At 35.5% G+C, this 22912-nt stretch overlaps 1 protein-coding gene and 1 long non-coding RNA gene across 12 annotated transcripts; both read left to right on the forward strand.

Annotated features, from left to right (window-relative positions):
• The first annotated feature begins 7709 nt into the window (after nucleotides 1-7709).
• On the forward strand, nucleotides 7710-12794 carry LOC112491638 (disease resistance protein RGA2-like). Of its 7 annotated transcripts, none has more exons than XM_060814063.1 (6): nucleotides 7710-11328; nucleotides 11430-11496; nucleotides 11740-12047; nucleotides 12194-12314; nucleotides 12413-12519; nucleotides 12722-12794. In XM_060814063.1, exons 1-2 carry the CDS (start codon nucleotides 7845-7847, stop codon nucleotides 11489-11491), a joined length of 3546 nt encoding a protein of 1181 aa, XP_060670046.1. In that variant the 5' UTR covers nucleotides 7710-7844; the 3' UTR covers nucleotides 11492-11496; nucleotides 11740-12047; nucleotides 12194-12314; nucleotides 12413-12519; nucleotides 12722-12794. The 7 variants fall into 7 exon arrangements, with proteins under 7 accessions (XP_060670046.1, XP_060670045.1, XP_060670040.1 ...); XM_060814062.1 differs by having other exon boundaries at nucleotides 12727-12794; XM_060814057.1 differs by having other exon boundaries at nucleotides 12194-12609.
• Nucleotides 12795-12906: 112 nt separating this feature from the next.
• LOC132800580 (uncharacterized) lies at nucleotides 12907-14713 on the forward strand. 5 transcript variants are annotated; one of them, XR_009635737.1, is made up of 5 exons: nucleotides 12907-13011; nucleotides 13138-13408; nucleotides 13495-13817; nucleotides 13977-14068; nucleotides 14264-14713. It is a non-coding gene; the product is annotated as an uncharacterized LOC132800580 (long non-coding RNA). The 5 variants fall into 5 exon arrangements; XR_009635734.1 differs by having other exon boundaries at nucleotides 13495-14068; XR_009635735.1 differs by having other exon boundaries at nucleotides 13977-14713.
• Nucleotides 14714-22912: the final 8199 nt, after the last annotated feature.

A 22912-nucleotide genomic window follows, 5' to 3' on the forward strand; every position in this document is an offset into this window, starting at 1 on the left:
TTTTCTTTTTGAAGGCCAAGTAATGCGGGTAAATCCAATCTTTGAATCTTTTTGGGATCTGAAGCGACCCTAGATATGGATTGAGTAGTTCTTATGTTTATGGACCGCTAACATAAAGGAGTAAAGTTAAAGTGTTTCAGCTTACCTTAAGAGATGCTTCGTGGAGGAGTTAGGAGACCTTTACCGTGGTTAATTTCTATCCTCGTCTCCAAGGAGCTATCGGAGAAGGGTTGTCAAAGGTATTTGATCCATGTGGTTGATGCACGAGTAGTTGGTGAGCGTTGGAACCACTAATAGTGGGAAGCAATTCGAAAGCATTTTCCCAGCAAGTTATCTGGATTACGACCGTAAAAAGGATATCAAATCATTATTGATTTGGCTTTGGACGTCGATCTATTTCAGTACCGCCATGCCGTGCGACTCCATTAAAGTTAAAGGACTTAAAGGCTTAGCTGCAAGATTTGGTGAATAAAGGTTTCACTATGTCAAGCTTATCATCATGAATGGCATTTGTTTCATTCATGGAGAAGAAGGATGACTGCCTAAGGGTGTGTATCAGCTATCAACGATTTAGCAAGGTCACCACCCATAATCAATACTTGTTATCAAGTATGGATATATGTCGATCAACGTCAAGGTGTCAAGATATTTTTTCCAATCGATTATTAAAAATTAAATATTTTTCAAAGTGATATTTGAAATTAAAGGTATTTTATTCAAGTATTTTTTGTTTGTGTTCGTACATGTATTTGTATGTTATATTGTTTGATATTATACTGCATATACTGCACCCTATGGAGGCAGCGAACCAATGTGGCCCATGTAGAGCTATCCCCATAATCATGTTGCCTACGAGGTCAGGGTATCGAACGGCCAATATAGGCAACCACCCTGGTTTGTATTGGTAGCAAAGTGCCGGTGACAGTTGGAATCATGGATTACATAGCATATTAGAAGGTATCGTACGTACCACCATTACGAGTGTGCATATTTCATTTTATGCTATGGATTTTAAGATATGATTTTATGCATTTATTCATGTTTTTATTATTGTTCCAATGTGGAATTTTAACAATTGCCTATGCAAGTTAAGGTATTTTAAACTAATTAAAATAATTTTTGTATTATTATTATTTCATTGATTTAATTAGTAAATTTCATAAATTATATTTCGATTTTTGAAGAAGTTTGGAAATTTAATTTGGGTTGATAAATTGTGTATATTTTATGTTGGTGGTATATTTGAAAAATATATTTTATTATTTGTTTTATGTTATGATTTTTCCAAGAGAGACTTAAGGTTTAAGTATCGCCAATTGAGAATCCAAGAGTAGGATATCGTTGAGTTCAAAAAGGAGATCCTAAAGGAAGCACGTGATTCGATGTATGCGATACACCCCAAGGAAACAAAGATGTATGGAATGCTCACTAAGTATTATTGGTGGATGGGCACGATAAAGGAAGTTGCCGAATTGGAATCAAGGTACGTAAGCTGCCGACAAGTGGAAGCAGGAAGTAGAAATGTTACTGCACTTTTACTGGTACGAGAGTGGTTCTCACCGAGACAAGTTGGCCAAGCTGTTTGTAAAGCGTATTATGAGTCTGCATAGAGCATCAATCACCATTACATCTAATGGAGATTAGAGCTTTACTTCAAGACTATGATGAAGGTTAACAGATACACTTGGAGCAAGACTTAACGACTGCATCGCTTTTCACCATAGGCCAATGGACAAGCAAAGTGCAGAATTCACACTTGGAAGTTATGTTAAGACCGTGCATTATGCAATGTCGAAAGAAGCTAGATTGAGCAATTTCCATCGATAGGATTCGTTATGATATTAGCCGCCAAGCGAGCATCGAGGTGTCTTCGTATGAGATTCTATATGGAAGGCAGTGTCAAACCCCATTATATTGGAGTGAAGTAGGTAAGGAGAAGCACCACACGACGATCAACATGAATTGGATGCAAACACCTACAGATGACTATGAATAAGGTGAAGGTCGTCCGAGAGAGTTTGAAAGCCGCTCAAGATCGACAAATGAGTTAAGCCGATGTGCATGGAAAAGATGTTGAGTTCAAAGTCCGAGATTAAGTTTTTGAGATTATCTCCATAGGAGAGAGTCGTACGCTTTGGTTGACAGAGAAAGTTAAGTTCTTGTTACCTTAGTTTCTACGAGGTTATTGGAAGAATTGGTTTGTGGTATGCTAGTTAGTATTTTTGGGAAAGCAGACATGGGTATGCAACATAATTCACGTATTGTTGCTACGAAAGGACATCGAAGACCTGTCATGCAAGGAGCGACCAGTGCAGATTTTTAAGTCATGAAGAATGCTTATGGATCAGTAAGACTATTTTCTCGAGTCAAGGTCTTGTGGTGAATTAATCTAGTCGAGAAAGCGATGTGGAAGCTCGAGGCACAAATCCGCAATTAATATTTTTATACGTTTCAGCGACGTAAGAAATTTCGAGGAGGAACTTTTTATAAGGGGGGAAGATTGTAACACCCCGTCCCAAAGTACAACGGAAATTTTCCAACTTTGACCGGGGTTGACCGCTAACCGTTGACTTTGACCGTTGCCCGAAGGAGTCAAAAGTTGACTTTTTAACTTGGATATGGAATTCTAGCTTGACTGAGGTACCGTTACAAAGTACACGTTGGTACGAGTTCGTAGACTAGTAGCACGTTGAAAACGAAGCTACGGTTTGAAAGTTATGAGCAAAACAAGTTGAGGTCCAAATTGTCCAAGGGATGCCGGAGTTGACTTTTTATTCATGGAAAGTTGAGCTTTGACTCATGCATGGTTGTGAAGTACTCGTTGATACGAGTTCATAGACTAGTGGCACGTTTGATTTGGACATGTGGTTTGAAAGTTATCGACCTGTAGAGTCTTTCGAATATCGTATTATTTTAATATTATTTTTAACGTGTAACAATGTGCCACGTGTGACTTAATAAATGTGACCATGTGTCACCATGTTGAGATGCCACATGTCAACCATGCTTAATACCATATTATTTTATTATTGTTATTTTATATAATAATATTATCTTTAATATTATTTAATTATTTAAGATTTATTTTCTTTCTTTTTCTTTTCTTTTTTCTTTTTTTTTATTTTCCCCCACGTGGGAAAAAGGGGCCATGGGCCCCTTCTTCTTCTTCTTCTTCCTTTCCCTTCCTTTCTCCCTCTCGGATTCTTGCCGTATTTTTTTTAATTCCGGCCACCACCTAGCAACACGCACCGACCACCGATGAAGCCCAGTTCCCGGCGACCCCGACCTTCAAGTTTCCCTGCCAGACGCCGCTGGACGCGCCCAGATCGGGCCGGTGAAGTCGGCGGCGGCGGGTTGAATTTTTCCGGTGATTCTCGCCGTTTCCGGCCAACCCAGCTCGATCCATATCTCTATCCCACCATTTTCGACCTCTCTGAGTCCATTCCGGGGTTAGATTGCCCAAAATCCCCACCGTTTGAGAAATCGCTCAAGTTTAAACTCGGCCAAAACTTTCCGGCCAAATTCCGGCCACCGCCGGTTGAATTGAGCTCAATTGAGGTCGGTAATGTGATCCTCATCTCACAAGCTTTCTATAGACATATAATTTGTCAATTTTGGTTAACGTTAGTGTTTAACCCCCCAGGTACCGGGTATTATTTATCCGAATAAAATATTAATTTATTTGACTGTGTGTGAATTGTGTTCTAGGAGCACGGGTGAGTCGTGGAATTGATCCCATGGAGGATCTTAGGTTAATTGGGTGTTCCAGGTGAATGACCCACCTTTAAATATTATTTTGGGCAATTAATTATATTTATGTTGTGTTAATTTGATATCTAGAAATTGCTCATGTGGTGGAATTTGATATAATTGGGAAAAATGTATTATTTTATATATATATACCCATTGATGCTAAACAAAATTTTGGGTTATTAAGAAATTTTCGATTATTATTTTATTGTGATTTAATTTTAATTATTACACATGAGCAAAGTATTTTCATTAATTAATTGTGTTTGGATTTTTATATTATTTTCTGGGCATAATTGGTTTAAATATTTTGAAGAAAATATTTGTTTAAATTGGTGGTTTCAAATTTGATAATTATGCCCGTGGAATATTATTTGATGGATTTTGTGATACAAGAAAAATTATTTGAATATTGTTATCGATGGTTTCGTACCGGAATTGTTAAAAGAAAATGTGGGATGGTGAATTTGAAAATTTGTATATTTCCCACGGTGATTTTTGGAAAATCGGTACGGTAATAAGAAATTTAATAATTATTTTAGACGCACTCATACAGTATTGGTGTTCTGATGTATATATGGTTAGCGCGCAAGTTATTATGTCTCCCGTGAGTTGCCATTGGACCGAGGGCAGGCAAGTCTTATATATTGCCTATCAGCCGCCCCCCTCCGTGGCCGGGATGACTGTTTCAGCAGCGGTACTGTCGGGACGCCGAAGTACCATATGCAAGTTTCTCTCTTTAATCTCCCCGCCAGTCAGTGCTCGGGACGCTGGGTATTTGAGGACATCACTGATATATGGTGTGGTGCGTCAAGTATACATTTTCGGATAGAAATTTCAAACCCCAAAGTGTTCAAAAATTATTTATTATAATTTATTATATTTTATTTATATTTGGAGTATTTATCTATTGTTTATTAAATTAATTGATCCTTTGGTTTTTGGGAAATACGAATAACAGGTTTTGCGAAAATGTTTTAAAAGGGGAACCTTTCCAACGGAATGAATAGTGAGGGTTTTGAGAGAAAGTATTACTTCCAATTAATTATTTATTTATTTATTCTGAATTAATCAAACAGACTGTGATTATCGTTATTATTAATATTAAAAGTGTTCAGTAGATAGGGTCACTCACTGAGATGATTAGCATCTCACGTTTTTAAATTCCGTTCCCTTAGGTGCAAGGAGTTGTAGACGTTCTTCCGGAGCGAACCAAATCTCCGCCGCTATCGTAGTTCGAGAAGTTACCTTTGTCTTCATTTATTTCAATTGTATTATTTCTTTCATCCTTGTTGTATTCTATGCTTAATAGTATTTCATGAAGCTCTGTATACTGTTCTGGACATTTATGTATTAATTATGCACTGGATTGCTGTTCTTCTTTTGAAGTGCTGTAAATTTGTGGAATCAATTTGTAGTAATGTGGGAGGAATAAGGGGATGAATATAGAAGTGTGTTTTCAGTGCATGGAATTTTTGGTTAGTCCTACCCTTAGGGGAGGTGCTGCCGGATTTTCGGTTGGAAGGTTCGGTGGTATTTCCCTGGGATCAGGGCTTGTCTAGGGTTCCGGTGAGGAATTTTGGATGGGTCCTGACATTGTTCGTACAAAGTTTGACCCTTGTTTGAACAAGTTAGGTTAGAGATACTATTACTCAGCGCCATTGATCACATTTTGGGTGGAGGAAATTAACCCCATTCAAACAGCCTCCCGACACTATTACTCAGCGCCACTGATCACGTTTTGGGTGGAGGAAATTAACCCCATTCAAACAGCCTCCCGATACTATTACTCAGCACCACTGATCACGTTTTGGGTGGAGGAAATTAACCCCATTCAAACAGCCCCCGGGAGGCTGTTTTGAATGCGGTTACTTTCCTCCACCCAAAACGTGATCAGTGGCGCTGAGTAATAGTATCTCTAACCTATCTTGCTATTTGAATGGGGTTAATTTCCTCCACTGGGGGGGGAAGAAAAAACCGACCAGCGTTCCCTTCCTCTTTTTCATTTTTGAACACCACTTCATCTCACCCTTACCATCACTGTCAAACCCATGATGCCGTTGACTGATTCCCTGAACATCTCACCATAATTCTCATCGACATGTCAGAATTGAAACTAAGAAGCCAAAGGCCTCTATGCTCAGTTTGTCGAATTCTAGCCATCTCAAGCCAAGATTTCAGTCATTTCCCTATAATTTGGACTTTCTAAAGCCATTGGAGATCTCCATTTGCCTCGATTCAGGCTCATTTGTGGTGTACGAAGAGGATAAGCTTAGCAGCGATTTCCAAAGGAAAACCCAAAACCATCGGCAATAGTGAGCTTAATAAATGTTAGCATTATATCCCTTATCCTTTGGGCTTTATTGTAAATTACTATTAAGGATTTATGAAGTTGCCATTGATGGAGCTAGGATTTGTGATTATGTTGAAATTGAATAAAAATTGGACAAGTCTTTATGTAATGTCATTATAATTAGGTTCCCAATGATTGTTAGGAACCAATGGAAATGGTATATAGTATGATATGTCTGTGGTTCTTGTAATACTCAGTAGTTATACAGTTTATTATTCTATTTGGTTTATGTGGCATATTTACACACGTATATATATATATATGTGTGTGTGTATCTATATTTTTATTTTTTTGTACATAAATGAGTATAATGATGTTTTATAAAGAATGTATTTATCATAGTAAAGTTTATTTTAGAAATATAAAGATTGGATTTTTGTGAAAACATTTTAAAAATGGGTAACTTTTAAAAGGAATGAATTTGTGAGGTTTTTGAGTGAACAGTGAATTTTTATAATTTTTTTATTAATAATAATAATAATAATAATGATTATCATTTTTTTATTATCATTATGTTCAATGTTTCACTCTTTTTTTTTTTTTTTTAAATCTATTCTCCTAGATTTTAGATATCTAGCAAATTGTCCGCCAAGTTATGGAAATTTGCTCAATTGGGCTCCTACCTACTATTACCCCATGTAGTTTCTTTGTCATTGTATCTTTCTGTCGATTTATTGTTTATTTGTATTTGAGCTATCTATATTTCATTGTTAAAATATTCTTAGTAAGCTCAGGTGCTAACCATGAATCTGGATATGTATTACTTTATATTTATGTTTATATATTGAATATTATTTAAAAGTTTTAGAAAATCCATTTTTCAGAGAAGATGCTATCATATTTTTTGTAAAATATCCAATAAAGTCTTCCCTATCGAGGGTCACTCAGAAGTCGCGGAGGGATTTCCAGAACGGTGTTGACAACTTGTTCAGATGGGTGTTCACCCCAAAGTGTTCCCGGACCGCATGCATACATCCGTTAGTAACTTTTAGTGCAACATGGAAAATTTAATTTAGAGGAACAAGCAAAGAAAAGAAAAAGGGGTCAACATCTTAATGTGTATTTGAGAGATTGTCCTGGGGCTTAGGAGTTTCCTCATGAGTTTTCCCAAGTCCCATCCAAACAGGTCCATGGCACAATAAACCTGTTTAAATAAATAAACATGTCAATCTAACCGTTTTATTTATTTATTTTATATTGATATAGGCGTTGCATTAAATTGACTAATAAAAGAATGGTAGATTTATATCCTTTTATGAAATTCGGCAAACACAGCGAAGCAAATGTAACCAAGTTGATTAATCATTCAAATAGGAGTGAATTTCATGAAGTTTTCAGTAAACCCAACAACTTGGATTATAAAAAAAGACCTATATTCATTGGGTTTTTAACTTTGTATTTTGTTTCTCATTTTTCCATGTGGAGGATCAGAATCAGCACATGGATGTTCTACTTCCGAGAAAATTATGATAGGACCAGAAATAAAAAATTGGTCACCAAACCCACGAAGCTAAAATAATAATAATAATAATAATAATAAATACATAACATAAAAAAACGAAAAATAATGTCTCATGCTGTCATTTATGCTGCAACTTCGATTAACCATAGCTCATAGAGAAAGGAAAAAAGGCAATATAGATAATTGACAAGGAAGCACAGATATCCTCCACAACCATAACCTTTGTCTTGCAAACTCTGAAAACAATTTCAGCTTTCTTTTTACCTCTCCATCAAGCCAATGGCAGATATTGTCCTCTCTGGCATTGCCGAGGAGATTATTGGGAGGTTAGCTTCTGCAGCTGTGCAAGAAATCGGATTGCTATGGAGCGTAAAGGATGAGCTTTCGGAACTTGAAGAAACCATGTCAACAACAAAAGCTGTACTTCTTGATGCAGAGGAGATGCAGACCCATAACCATCAGGTCAGAACTTGGCTCAAGAGGCTTGAAGATGCTGTTTGTGAAGCTGATGACTTGATGGATGAGTTCAATACTGAAGCAGCTTTGCAACAACAAGGAATGCTTGGAAATGAAATGACCAAGCAGGTATGTACTTTCTTCTCAGCCTCAAACCAAGTTGCTTTTCGACACAAGTTGGGTCACAAAATAATAGCTATTAAGGAAAAGCTAACTGCCATTAGGGATGATAGAAATTTCCATTTGGAGGAGAGACATGAAGAGACTAGAGTTGTGACTAGAGGGACGGGGCCTACTCACTCTTATGTGCCTGAAGAGGAAGTTATAGGGAGGTATAGAGACAGAATGGCGATCATGGAATATTTGATGGATGCCGAAATTGAAGAGAATGTAGGGGTAATTCCTATAGTTGGTACTGGAGGGCTAGGAAAAACTACACTTGCTCAGGTAGTGTTTAATGATGAGAAGGTTGAAAAGCATTTTGATTTGAGAATGTGGGTGTATGTATGTAAAAGTTTCAATATAAAATTACTTGTTGAGAAAATCATCAAGTCTGCAACTAATAAGGGCTTGGAAAACTTGGAGATGGATCAATTGCAAAAGGTGCTTCAAAAAGAAATAAGTGGAAAAAGATATCTCCTTATACTAGATGATGTATGGAATGAAAACCGTGAAATATGGCTAAGTCTGAAAATTTTATTATCAAATTGTGGAAAGGGGAGTAGAATAATTATAACTACTCGTAGTCTTGTGGTTGGAGAGATTACAAGTAGCATGAAGCCATATATTTTGGGGAGATTAAATCAAGATGAATCGTGGGCTCTATTTAAAAAGGTGGCTTTTAATTATGGAGAAGAGCCAAAAAATTACAATATCTCAGTAATTGGGAAGGAAATTATTGAAAAATGTGGGGGTTTTCCTCTTGCCATAAGGACAATAGGAAGGATGTTGTATTTTAAAAATCCAGAAGCAGAATGGTCTTCCTTCCTCAAAATGGAATTTTCAAAAATCCCTCAAGAAGGAAATTATATTTTACCAACCCTTAAACTTAGTTATGATAATCTCCCGGCAGATTTGAAACGTTGTTTTGCCTTTTGTAAACTCTTTCCAAAGGGTCATCAAATCGATATAAAGTTGCTAATAAATCTTTGGATGGCACTAGGATTTATTAAGATATCAGATTCAACTAAGTCTTTGGTAGAGGTGGGCAATGAGTACTTTATGGATTTACTTTGGAGATCATTCTTTCAAGAATTAGAAGAAGATGATGAAGGTAATAAAACATGCAAAATGCATGCCCTCATGCATGATCTTGCAACACAAGTGGGAGGAGCAAGGTATGCTGTTCTGGAAACAAATAAAAAAAGTAATTTCAACCAAGCCACCCATCATGTTTCTTTTGATTTTCATTTAGATTCATCAGAGAAAGTTCCAACTACATTGCTCGAAGCAAACAAGATTCGAACAATTCTTTTGCTTCGTCAATCATCGCGTAAAATTCGAGGAAGACGTGGTCAATCAGTCTGCGATGTAATTGTATCAAGTTTTAAGTCTGTACGCTTGTTGGATCTTCACAATTTGGGGATTAAGATAGTGCCAACTTGTATAGGTAAGTTGAAGCATCTAAGGTATCTTGACCTATCCGAAAATGAAGACATCAAGATGTTGCCGGATTCAATTACATTGCTTTATAATTTGCAAACGTTGAAACTCTCATATTGCACGAAGCTCCAAGAATTACCAAGAGACTTGAACAAGCTAGTCAACCTTGTAAACCTTGAGATTGATATGTGCTACAGTCTGACTCATATGCCAGGTGGACTTGGTCAACTGACTAATCTTCAGACATTATCACGGTTCGTATTGAAGGAAGGCACAAGCCGTACTACTATTAAGTCCAAGCGCAGTTGTAATCATGAGGTGGGTGAGCTAAGTGACTTGATGGGACTAAACAATATTAGAGGAAAGTTGAGTATTATCAACTTAGGAAATGGGGATCAAGATAGTAAGACTGCAAATTTAAAGGATAAACAACATCTTTGCAGTTTATCTCTATGTTGGCATGTGGATTATGATTATGGTAAATTGTACTGGGATTTAGTTGATGGTCATGTAAATGTAAATGATGATTTACTTTTACCAAGTTATTTAAAGGATGTGGAGTACGAAGCAACACTGGAAGGCCTCGAGCCTCACCCAAATTTGAAGGGATTGTGTTTAGAATACTACGAGGGTGTGGAATTTCCAAGTTGGCTTCCATCGCATGCGAATCTTGAATGTTTGTTCCTTAAAAATAGTCTAAAATGCCAGTATTTGCCGCCATTAAATGGATTGGTTTCTCTCAAAGTACTGAATCTAGAAGGAGTGCTTGGTCTGGAGTACATTTCAGATGCCTCCCCTGCGTCATCTACAACGTCAGTTTTACTGCCGGCGTTGGAAATTTTAGAATTTATCAGATTGCCCAATCTAAAGGGATGGTGGAGAAGGACGGATATTAATGATTGCAAAGATGGCATCTCAATGAATGATCACGTCTCACTTTCATTTCCACGTCTTCATCGATTTATTATTATTGGGTGTCCCAAGTTGAGCTTTTTGCCTATGTCCCCAAACATAAAAAATTTACTGGTGCAGAACAATATATGGAAGCCATTCCAGCTGGCAGTACTGACGGCATCCACATTCTCCAACTTGAGTCTTCTTGCTCTTTTCAAAATTGAAGATTTACAGTCTCTTCCAGAATGGCTCAAATACCTCACTTGTCTCCGAAATTTAGGTATCATAAGCTGCAATAACTTGATGTCTTTGTCTCCTGGCATTCAACAGCTTGCTTCATTACTTGAAGGTTTGAGAATCGACGACTGCCAACAGCTTGACATGTTTAATGATGTTGGTGACCTTAACTTCTGGAAAGCCCTCACAAATTTATGTTCACTGGAGTTGAGATGGTCACCTCAGTTGAAGACTCACCTCCCTCAAGGGATTCAATATCTTACGAGCTTGCAAGAACTTAAGATTGAGTACTGCAGCAATTTGATTAGCATTGATTCAGAGTGGATAACCAACCTCAAATCTCTCAATGCACTCACGATTCGTGCTTGCCCAAATTTAACATCGTTGCCCCAAGGAATACGTCACCTCACCTCTTTACACACACTGGAGATTGTAGATTGTCCGATCTTATTCAAAGCATGTCAAACTGATGTAGGCGAGCATTGGCCTAAGGTTGCTCAAGTCCCTAATTTCATCTTGAAATCAACCGCAACTTCAGATGATGATGATTCCCAAACCACCTCTACTTTTCTAGGTACGTAATGTTCTTTGTTTGTTTATTTATCCATTTTTTTTTCCTTGCTAGAATTTAATTTTAAACAATTTCTCAGCTTTGTCAACTTTGAATATACACAGGGTGCAATTGGAACGTGTTTAACAAGATCCGGATACCACAGTTTTCCAACAAAAGAACTTAATAATGGTAAGTAGTCCCATTAGAATCATTCTTCAATATCTAATTTGGTAGATCTGATGGTTTTAGCAACATGGTTCTTCTTTCACCCTTGGAAACCATCAGGTTGACCTGAATGATTGGAGACTGATTGATCACTATTAAGTACTCCATTTAATGCAACCAAAAAAAAAAAAAAATATTCATCATTCAGCATTCGTACCTCAAATGAACCTTTAGTGATTGGTGACTGCCAACAACTTGACATGGCAGAATCTGATGATCAGTTTATGTAGCAACTACTGAAAAGTCTACGGATGCTCCATTTGGGAAATAAATTACCTCAGATGAAGACTCTTCCTGAGGGGCTTCAACATGTTACCAGCTTGCAGTCAAAAAAATGTGAAAATTTGATTGGCATTCCAGAATGGATAAGTAACCTCAAATCCCTCTTTCCACTCCATTCTAGAAGGTGCTGAAGTTTGATAACACTGCCCAAGGAATAAGTCAGCTTACCTGTTTACACCAATTGAAGATCAAAGATTGTCCCATCTTATTCGAAAGATGCCAAAGAGAAATAGGTAAGGGTTTGTCTAAGGTTGCTCACATCTTGGAGTTTATCTTGAAATCAACTACTTCAGTTGATGATTCTGAGTCCTCTAACTTTCTAGGTAGCTGCTTATATATAAACACCACATAATGATGTTTTGATGTTGTATACTTACAGGAAGCATGGTATGATGCTGCAGAGTACATGGTGATCGAATGTGACTGCTATATATGGTGGATAGAGCGATGGCCGATTGAATCTGTGTAGTAGATTCAATTCAAAGTCATTAACGAAGCAAGTTAATTTTCATTTTTTAAGCTGTCATTTGGTTGGACTGGCTAATTTGTCCTTCTTCTCGTATGCTCAAATAAGTTTCATATTATTCTACTCCTGCAGACTAGATGGTAAAAGAGTAGCTGAGTGCTGTTACGATTGGAAAATGGATAATGGGATCTTATCATAAGGTTGTCCCATCTTATTCAAAAGATTCCAAAGAGAAATAGGTGAGTATTTTTCTAAAGGTGCTCAAATCCCAGAGTTAATCTTGAAATCAACTACTTTAAATGTTGATTCTCAATCCTCTTACTTTCTAGGTACTTATTCAAACACCATTCCTAACTTATTGTTATTAATTGTTTTTCTTTCTGTGACAAATTAGAAGAATTTTCTGATCACCTTTGATTTCAACTTTGTATGTGTATCCAGCGCAGGTTGTAATTGGAAATTATTTAACAAGTTTCGTATATCACAATTTTTGTAAGAAAGGAATGTCATAGTGGTAATTATCCATCTCTCTCTCTCTTTCTTTCTTTTTTTTTTTTTTTTTTTCTCCATGGCAACAAATGGACTTTTATTACCAGCTCTTATATATTTTGTCTTTTTTCAGTATCCATAGCGTATTTGAAGATTGAAGCATGAAACAAACTTGAGCTGAGGAAGTGAGTTTGGTTAAAAAATTTTGGATGTACAATTTTGCAGGAGTTCTCGAATAATAGGTAAATACAAACAGTTTCCCTTACCAACTTTGTGTAAAATTTGGACATATTAAAAGAACACAGATTTCTAATTTGTTTGTTTGTTTCATCACATTTTCATAATTCATTACTTTCATATTGCACCAGGTTGATGTGGAGCATTTTGTAGTTACAATGATAATTTAAAAGAAAGAAGTGAAATTTGACACTGCATAAAACAGAGTAAAAGTATGGTGGAGTATGCTTAATTTGATCCTCCTCACCAACACTGGATTGGCATCAAACACGAGTCAGACCCTGTTACAGAAGAAACTTGGTTTACTATGTCCTAAAACAATTGTAAACTTTCTGAGGTTATAAAGGTTGTGCCCCATCTCTCTAATCGGTGTATTACCTTCATTTTTATATGACCAACTGGGTAAGCAAAATATTTAACTTGGTAGTAAGTATTCTGATCATTTATTTCTTGACACTAAAACAATAATACCTTTGCTTATTTCACAGGCAGTAGTGATATATGAGTGAACCATCGCAATCATGCACAATGAAAGCTATCGCTGAAGAGTGGCCTAGTGTTTAAGTAAGAGTTGCATTTGGTCGATATTTAGTGGCAGCAGAGATTAAAATCCCAATCCTTTCCTTTGTTCAGGTATAGTTAAGTCTGTTGTGAATCTGTTTCCTGATTCGCTACCATCTTGATATTCTTTAGAACCACTTCAAAATTTTTAATAACTTATTTTCTTCTTTGGAGTTTGTAGTACACAAGGGCTTCAAATTTTGTATCTAAAATGCCAGTTATTATAGCTTCTAATTGTTGTTTCTAAGAGGTAAGCTTTAGAAATTGCAAATCTTTTCAACAACTCAAGAATTAAGAATGCAATTTTGTATATTTCATGCCTCTTCGTATGAATTTTCTGTTGTGCATGTGATATAAGTTTTAATATGTTTCTTCATAATAATAACTTAAAATTTTGATCTCAACATAGGGTGGTGAGGTGGTCCATCTTGCTGTAGAATGACAATTGCATAAAGTGAAATTGACACTCCACCCCATAGGAACATGATTCTGTTACTGGAGGTACTAAATTTTTCAGTAGACCTTTCTCCGATCAAGGCTAGGGATGACTGCTTCCCATAAGCAAGTTCTGAGTTATCAAAAAGTGTCATCTTGCTTGTGTCATTCAGTCCAGCTATTTTTGCTGAAAGAGAAACCTACGGAATGTTCAAGATATACATAACACTTACATAATGTACTGATATTGTATATGTATAGGAAGAAGGGTAGAATGCTGCAGAGCAGAGTAATTGGTGAAGTAATGTGACAGCCACGGATACATGGATGGCTTATGGATTTCCTTCTCTAGTTGTCTACTCATTGTACTGCTACAAAGTAGAAGGAGAAGGAGTACTATTCTGCTCTTATTACTTCAACTATGGGTATGGGGATTTAAGTTGCATAAATCTTCATAAAAACTTGTATAATTTTTTTTATTCAAAGTTTGTACCTATTATGCAACTTCCTAGAGCTTATAATTGTTGTAGGTTAAACTCAGTTATGTCCCCCCTTATCTCTCTAGCACCATCATTTTCTTCTTTCTTTGGATTAACCAATGAAAACCCCCATATTTCTAAGGAAGTTATATTTGCAATTCTATTATTATGAACTTTGTACAAGGACCGTGTGTATAAAAGTTATTTCAGGGTGAATAAAGAGTAGCCTCCAAAATGGTCTTTTATTGGGCCCAAAACAAAGACATAAACATAATGGGCCAAATTGGCCTGGTTCCACTGTCAAAACAAACTACACCGGCCCAACCTTCGTCCACATGTCTCAAACTATTCGAATATCTTTTCTCTCATCCTCTTATGTGTTAGTCGGAATGGCACTCAGCTAGCCCAAAGTTCCTCCACTTGTTCCATCAGTCTACTTGGGCTCCACCACCATCAACTTTTTTTCTTACTACTTTTACATAGGAGAATTTAGCCCAATATCCTTATTTGAAACGTGTTAATGAAATCTACCCACCTTGATTGAATTTTTTTTTTGTTTTACCCTTTCATTTTCATATATTTCCAAATTACCCTTTCCAAATATCAAAAAGGAAAAATCAAGCCCTAAACAGAGCATGACGAAGAAGGAGAGGAAGAGAAAGTACGAAAGAATGGCAAAACAGCTTGGGATGACCAAAAAGTTCTTCAGGAGGAGGGATGGAAGTCAATAATCATGGTTTAGATGGTTTCTTCCTTGTTGAATCTAAGATGAAAGTGCAGAGATTAAAGCGTAGAACTGAAAGCCTATCTAGGAATTTGCAGGTGATGTATGCTTTGTCGCTAGACAAGTCAAATCTGGCTGTTTCAAAATATCAGGCTGAGTGCATGGATGCTAAAGGATTAGCAGAACCAAACCATCAAACTCCAAAGGTAAGTTGCTGTGAAATATGTTTATATAACTTATATTCTTAATTTTATTTGATTTTTCTAAAAATAATTAATTTCACATCAAGATTCAACGTTTTAGAACTTCTAAATTACTCCTTCATTCATAGTTTGTCACAATTAGACAAAAGCTAGTGGCAGTATCTGGTTTTTGCTTGAATTATTCACTTCCTTATTTAGTAGGCTGATAATTCTCAAGGAAAATACTTTATAAAGGAATATGACTTTGTAAACTGTAATATCTTTTTTTTGGAAGCTATTTGGGACATGTTGAGAGAAGCATTTTTTAATTCAAACTTGTTCCCAAAAAAAAAAAAATCCCAAGTTTCATTATCCTAGATTTTTAAAATTTTTGTTCCTTCTTATATTTTCCATGCACCAAATACTAAAGAATTTTCAAAATCAATTTCTGGAAAATGATTCCTCATTGAAATAATGTAATAAACATTTTAGTGTGTTATTCATACAAGTAAAACATTTTCCTTAAGATTTCTTATTGGACTACTAAAAAAAAAAAATTCTAATGGAGTGAATTATTTATCATTCTTGTGTTGTAAATTAAAGTGCTTAGAGTTTAGATGTTTATCTCTAGGCAATATATCTTTTATTTGAATTTCTTATGGATTATTTGAATAGACTAGCTTCAACCATTTGAAGGTTTCCAAATTGGAAATGGAAAGTTAAAAGGACATTTCTTTTTCCTTGACCCATAATTTCTATGGCTCTAAAAGTTTCTTGACTAGATCATGGAAGACAGCTAAATGTTAATGTGGACCATGTTGTGATTATATACCTTAGATTAATAATAAATAAAAAGTTACAATGCTGATAATGATTTATATTAAGTTTTACACAGCTTTCTAGACAAAATGCTTGCTAGTTTGTTTTCAGAATTTATAATGATAAAAACTAGGGCTTGAGGTTTTGTTTAGTTGCCATAAATGTTTGGCATGTTCATCTTATAGTTCATACAACAAAGAAAAGTATGAAAACATTACCATCAACGGGTCCTAATATGTTACTGGATGTTACCTTGGGGAAAGATGCCCAGCTTCAAATATTATGCAAACTTAATGAACCTAAAATATCCTAGCCTTGAGAGGATTTAGTCTCTTAAACAATAATTTAAAGTTAAATACAAATTCTCTATTATTGTAATAAAAGCATTAAAATAATCTTTGGTTGTTTTCTTCTATACATGGAAATTAAATTTACAACCAATGGAGTACCAAAAAAAAAAAATGATAATGAATGTAAATGACCATAAATTTTCTTACTCCTTATCTATTTGAGAAGATTTTAACAAGAAAAACTTGCATGTGTTTGAAATCATGAACTGCCTCTGATAGTTACTGAAAACTAAATAGACAATTTATGCTGGTGTTGCTTATCTTAGGACAATTTTGTTTGGTTACCATCTCAAATACGACTTACTCTAGCAATAAGACAGCATGCTCTGTTTTGCTTTGAGCTTTTTTAATTTAATTTCAATATTAAAGTAAGAGGTAGTACTGCATAATATTTATTACAGGATACATGATATAATTACAAATCTCAAGTCCTTGTTACTTTTTTCTTCAGACGCAACCTTTCAAGCCTTTTAATATAAACTTATTCCATGCATGAGGTTTACCATAGTGTTCTTGTTTATTTGCTGTAGGGTTGTCAACATCTCTCTTGAGTACCCTTTCAAGGATCTTGGGATTGCTGAAAACATTATATTACAAGGCTTGAGCAATAATTCTTACCTTTATTTTTTGTATTTGGTTTTTCCCTTTTCTAGCTGTTTTGTTTTTTTAATCACAATTGTCCTTTTCTTATTAGAAGTTAGAACAATTTATATATCATATTAAATGAAGTAAAATGCAAGAAACATTTATCATTTTACATTTCTAGTTGAAATTCAAGATATATCTATTCTAATTCTGATATACTTTTCTTCCATTTGATGTTCTCACCTACCAGAAGGATCACAATGATAACTAGTGTACCTGCTGGAAGTGGCAAACTGAACTATGGAGTGAGTGACTTCAAGGAAAAATGTTGTACAAGATCTTCATGGATCACCAGCATGACTTTTAGCATATGCATATAGAAAGAAATTTGATGATATGCTAAGTATCTTAGTACTAAAAACAGTTTACATGTACTAAATCTTACAAGTTGGGGGTATGTTATAGCTTAAATGTTAAGCTAGATGTGTATTTAGTTTATCCACTTAATCATGCTATATAACAACTATGCAATGTTCTATAAATGTTATTAGTAGTCCTATTGGTGACGGTGTGCTTTTATATTTTGCTTATGCTATCTTAGTAGTCCGTTGGAAAAAATATTAACACAGATGCATTGAAGAAATGTATTAGTACAATACAATGGTCTTATATATATTATGAAATAATTGCAATAACAATTATGGATAGGATTACCTAAAGGTGATATATAAACCTATTCTTTCATCTTGTATTTTAATTGGTAAAAAAGTAAATTTATGCCCCTGTTTTTTATTTCTTTCATGCACAGACTATATATATATATATATATATTACATGCATCGGTAACAATGGGTTATAATGTTTTTTCAAAGGATAATTCATAGGCTTGGTTTATCTTAGGATTGCATTTTTCATCTTGCCATGGCATAATAAGTTACTGTGGAGATTGGTGGCTTAAAAAAGGAGGTATAATATTAAACCAAAATTATATTTCAATGAACTTTACACAACTTTATTATCAATTAAAGACGTAAATATTTGAAATATATTTCTATTTCATTCACATCTACATACTATACTTTTTAGTCATGATTCTTTCAAGAAAAAAGGTATATAAAAAAGGTATATATTAAATCATAATTTTAGTTCTTGGGTTGCTGCAAATACATATCGATAGCAGATATGATGATCACATATTAGAAAATTTTAAATTCTATTTCATTTTTCTACATTAAGCCCACTCTGTCAGGACCCGTCCAAAATTCCTCACCGGAACCTTAGACAAGCCCTGATCCCAGGGAAATCCTACCGGACCTTCCAATGGAAAATCCAGCAGAACCTCCCCTAAGGGTTGGACTTACCACAAATTTCCTGCACTGAAAACACACTTCTATAACCACCACCTTATTCCTTCCATCTTACTACAATTTAATTCCACAAATTTACAGCACTCCAAATAAATAACAGTAAATCAGTGCATAATTAATAATTAAATGTCCAATACAGTATACAGAGCATTATACAAATAAATGTGGAATTAATACAATGTCAGATAAAGAAGCAATACAAGATGAAGAGGAAAAAAGGAAGAAATGCTTCTTGGACTTTCGACAATGAACTGAGACGTCGAGTTCGTCCTGGACAATCAACGTCTCCCAACCTGGACCTAGGGGAACAGAATTTAAAAATATGAGATACTAATCATCTCAATGAGTGACCCTATCTACTGTACAATTATAATGCCACGATAAATAAGTAGATAAATAATAATTAATTGGAAAAATAATAATTTCTCTCAAAACCCTCACGATTCACTCTATTGGAAAAGTTTCCCTTTTAAAACATTTCACAAAACCTAGCAATTATATTTCCCCAAAAATCAAGGTAGCCAATAAATAATTAATTAAATAATAAATAAATGGAATATCAACATTTAAAATACAAAATCATGCAAATAATAATATAGAGCACCACAATTTATATGAAAATATTTAATCAATAATTACCAATAAAATGCAACAATTTTTGGAATCCAATGCACTCAGAAAAATAATCCGGAATAAAGTAAATTTTTAATAACAAATAGTAAATCATAAAAAAAAATGCCATAAAAATTATTTGTTTGAAATAAACGGTAAAATTTAAATAAATTAACCATTTTAATTGAATAGTATTTCCAAATAATAAGCTTAAAAAAAATTCAAATCGAAAATAGCCTGACGCACCACACTATATAGCAGTAATGCCCTATGGTACTCAGCGTCCCGAGCACCCTCAGGCGGGGGTTAAAGAGAGAACCGACATACGGTCGCTTCGGTGTCCCAACAGCGCCACTGCTAAAACCTGTCATCCCGGCCTAGGAGAAGGGCGGTTATGTGCACTATACTAAACCGGCCTGCTCTCAGGTCCATAGGTAACTCACGGGAGACTAAAACCTGCACGCTAATCACAATCTCATGTACAGTACAGAACACCAGTACTGCATAAGTGTGTCTAAAATAATTAAATAAAATAAATACCAATAGCCCATTTTTATTATTACCAAAAATTTCCGAAGGAGTTATAAAAATCTCCCATCCCACATTCCTTGCATTTCTCACCATAAATCATCAATATAGGAAAGAAATATGGTTTACTCAAAACCATGAAATCAACCACCTCGCATTATAAATGCATAATTACCTTTTTAAAACATACAATACCATCACACCAATATTTTTCTTCAAATCCTTTAAATCAATTTTTTTTTTCCAAAATAATATATAGGACTCACAAAAATATTTAAATATATTTTCTCTTCATAAGCCCTTGATTGTACATGAAACTTCTCGGTTAAAATAATAATAATAACATCCAGAATTTAAATCATAAATTCTTTGAATTTAAATCATAAATTCTTTGAATTTCTCCAATATTCAATCATGGCATCAAAATATATATATGTATGCATATAACCAAACATCCAAAATTTGACATTATAAAATAAATACCCAATTTTATAAAATTCCAACCACATACATATATTTTCCAAATATTCAAATATCACCAAATAAATATAAATCATCGCCCGAAAGTAGTTTTTACGGTGTGTCACTCACCTAGAGCATGCAATTAATCCAAGATCCTCCATGGGATCAATTCCACGACGTACATGTGCTCCTAGAACAACAATATTACACATCTCAAATAAATTAATATTTTATTCGGGTAAATAATACCCGGTACCCGGGGGTTTAACACAAACATTAACCAAAATTGACGAGTAATATACCGAATCGAAGCTTGAGTGATGAGGATTACGAATCTGGTCTTACTTCCTGGAGATTGGACCGGTGGTGGTCGGAATCTCGCCGGAAAGCTCTCGGCCTTTAAAGCCTCGATTCTCCCAAACCGTCATGAATTGGAGGAAAAGGACCCCAGATCTGAGTTCAGGGGGTCAGAATTAGTGGAGAGGGACTGGCGATGCAACTGGGTACTCGCCGGAACTGGATTTTCGAGGGAGTTGCCAAATCCCACCGAAAATCATCACCGCCGGTGGCTGGTGACCGAGATTTTTGGAGATTTTGTAGATTGAGGGGAGAGGGTTCCAACGGGACCGGCGGTGAGGCAAACAGAGGCCGGACGGCGAAGAGATCTGGGTTTGAAGATTTTCGGTCCCTCGCCGAAAAATACTCCGATCCCGGCGCGTCGGAGGTCCGGTAGCCGTGAAATTTGGTGGGCTGGCCGGAAATGAGGAGGTGGTGAGGGGTGGCTGGCGCGTGTGGCCTGAAAATGGCTGGAAATGGGTCAAACAGCGGTGGCCAGTGGTGGAGGGGAAAAATGGACGTCGCCGGAAAACACTCCGATCCCAGCGCGTTACCGGCCGGTTGGCCGTGAGATTTGGGTGGCGGGTCGGAATTGAGGAGGCAGAGGCAGTGGGGTGGCATGTGTGGCCCTCCGGTGGCCGGACAATGGCCAACTGGTGATAGCCGATTTTTCTCCCCCTCTCTTTCTCTCTCCTTCTTCTCTCTTTCTCTCTCCTCCCCCTCTTTTCACACTGGTTTAAGGCCACTGTGGATGGCACTGTTCACCCACATGGACCTCTAAGATGTCGACACATGACGTCAATGTTCATATACTGTGCATAATTTGAAAATAGAATAAAATATTGCGGTAATTAGAAAACTTCGCATGTCCATAACTTTCAAACCACATGTCCAAATCGGACGTGTCGCTACTCTACGGACTCGTATCGATGAGTATTTCACAACCATGCATGAGTCAAAGCTTAACTTTGCATGAATAAAAAGTCAACTCAGCACCCTTAGATAGTTTGGACCCCAATCTTATTTTGCTCATAACTTTCAAACCGTAGCTCCGTTTTCAACGTGCTACTAGTCTACGAACTTGTGCTAACGTGTGCTTTGTAACGGTACCTTAGTCAACCTAGAATTCCATCCGAGTCAAAAAATCAACTTTTGACCCATTTGTCAACAATCAAAGTCAACGGTCAACCTCGGTCAAAGTTGGAAAATTTCCATTATACTTTGGGACGGGTTGTTACACACTCAAACTATCCCACTTGCAAATTTTGATGATCCAATTGGAAATTTCTCCAATAACCATCAAGAAGATTATATATTTTAGAGTTAATATTCTTTGCCTTGTGGTATTGGATAAGAGTCGGACATTATATTCCATTTGTTGCTCAAATTAATATTCATATGTTTTGTACATTGAAAAACATTTAATATTTTTGTGGTTAGGTTAAGATACTAGTTTTGTACATTTGAAATTTGACTCCTAACAAATTCTGCAAAATGCCTGCACCTCAGTTGAAGAATTTTGAAGGTCTTTTATTGACTGTAGTAAACTCTTGTGAGTGGATTATTTAAATTCTGCATAGAGCAGGTAATTCACCAGAAGAATTCTGATAGCAATTATATTTCTTGGTGATAATATACCTAAAACAAATTTGGAAAAAGGAAGGTGTATTTGCTATATGATAATAATAATTTCGATACATAGCTGCATTAGCCATTCCTTACGGTAGTTACTTGGTTACATGGATGACTTTCTTTCTTTGTTTTTCCTTTTATAAACAAAGAATCTGACGATAGTTGCTCTCTTTCTTTATTTGACAGGTTCAACTTAAAGAAGCTCACTTATGAAGAAAGGAAGAACCAATTAATTGAAGGATTGACTAAATTTGGGCAGTGGCATAAATTTTCAAAGGAACATAGCCTAAATTTTTCTCCCTAATTTTGTCTTTATTTTTTATGAAGTATGGAAGAATGTGAATTTTTTTATGATGAGGAATGTGGATTTTGTATGCTGGAAGAATTATATGTTGTGTTTTTTTGCATGCTACAAGTATGGAGATTGAAGACTGAATTATGGAGAATAGAAATTGAAGTTTTGGAAGAATTCTATGCTTTGTTTGGTTTTTTAATTGTATATTCTATTTAACTTGAAGTTTTATTTTGTTTATTTGCATTACAAGGTCATATAAATGGGGACATTGACATATTCTCCATCAACTAGCTAAAGCAAAATTCTAAGTGAATTAGCTCATAATGTATATCACGTGTGCAATATCTTTGTCCCCAAAATTCATATTTATGTAGACTCACATATAATGTGCATCATAGTTTTGTTCACATATTGTTTAATATATTATGTAAGTTGTTTCATATATTTAAAGCCTAAATACACTACTATATTTTGGTTGTTTACTTTTTTTTTCAAAAAAAGAAAAATTTAAAGCACTTTATACTCCTAATGCAGCTCTC

Source organism: Ziziphus jujuba, chromosome 2 (assembly GCF_031755915.1).
Source record: "Ziziphus jujuba cultivar Dongzao chromosome 2, ASM3175591v1".
Lineage (NCBI taxonomy): Eukaryota > Viridiplantae > Streptophyta > Magnoliopsida > Rosales > Rhamnaceae > Ziziphus > Ziziphus jujuba.

Bases quoted from the DNA above. Each gene is read 5' to 3' on its own strand.
- LOC112491638 (XM_060814057.1), top strand. From the start codon at position 7,845: ATGGCAGATATTGTCCTCTCTGGCATTGCCGAGGAGATTATTGGGAGG. The intron at 11,329-11,429 runs GTACGTAATGTT...GAATATACACAG, and splicing joins AACCACCTCTACTTTTCTAG to GGTGCAATTGGAACGTGTTT.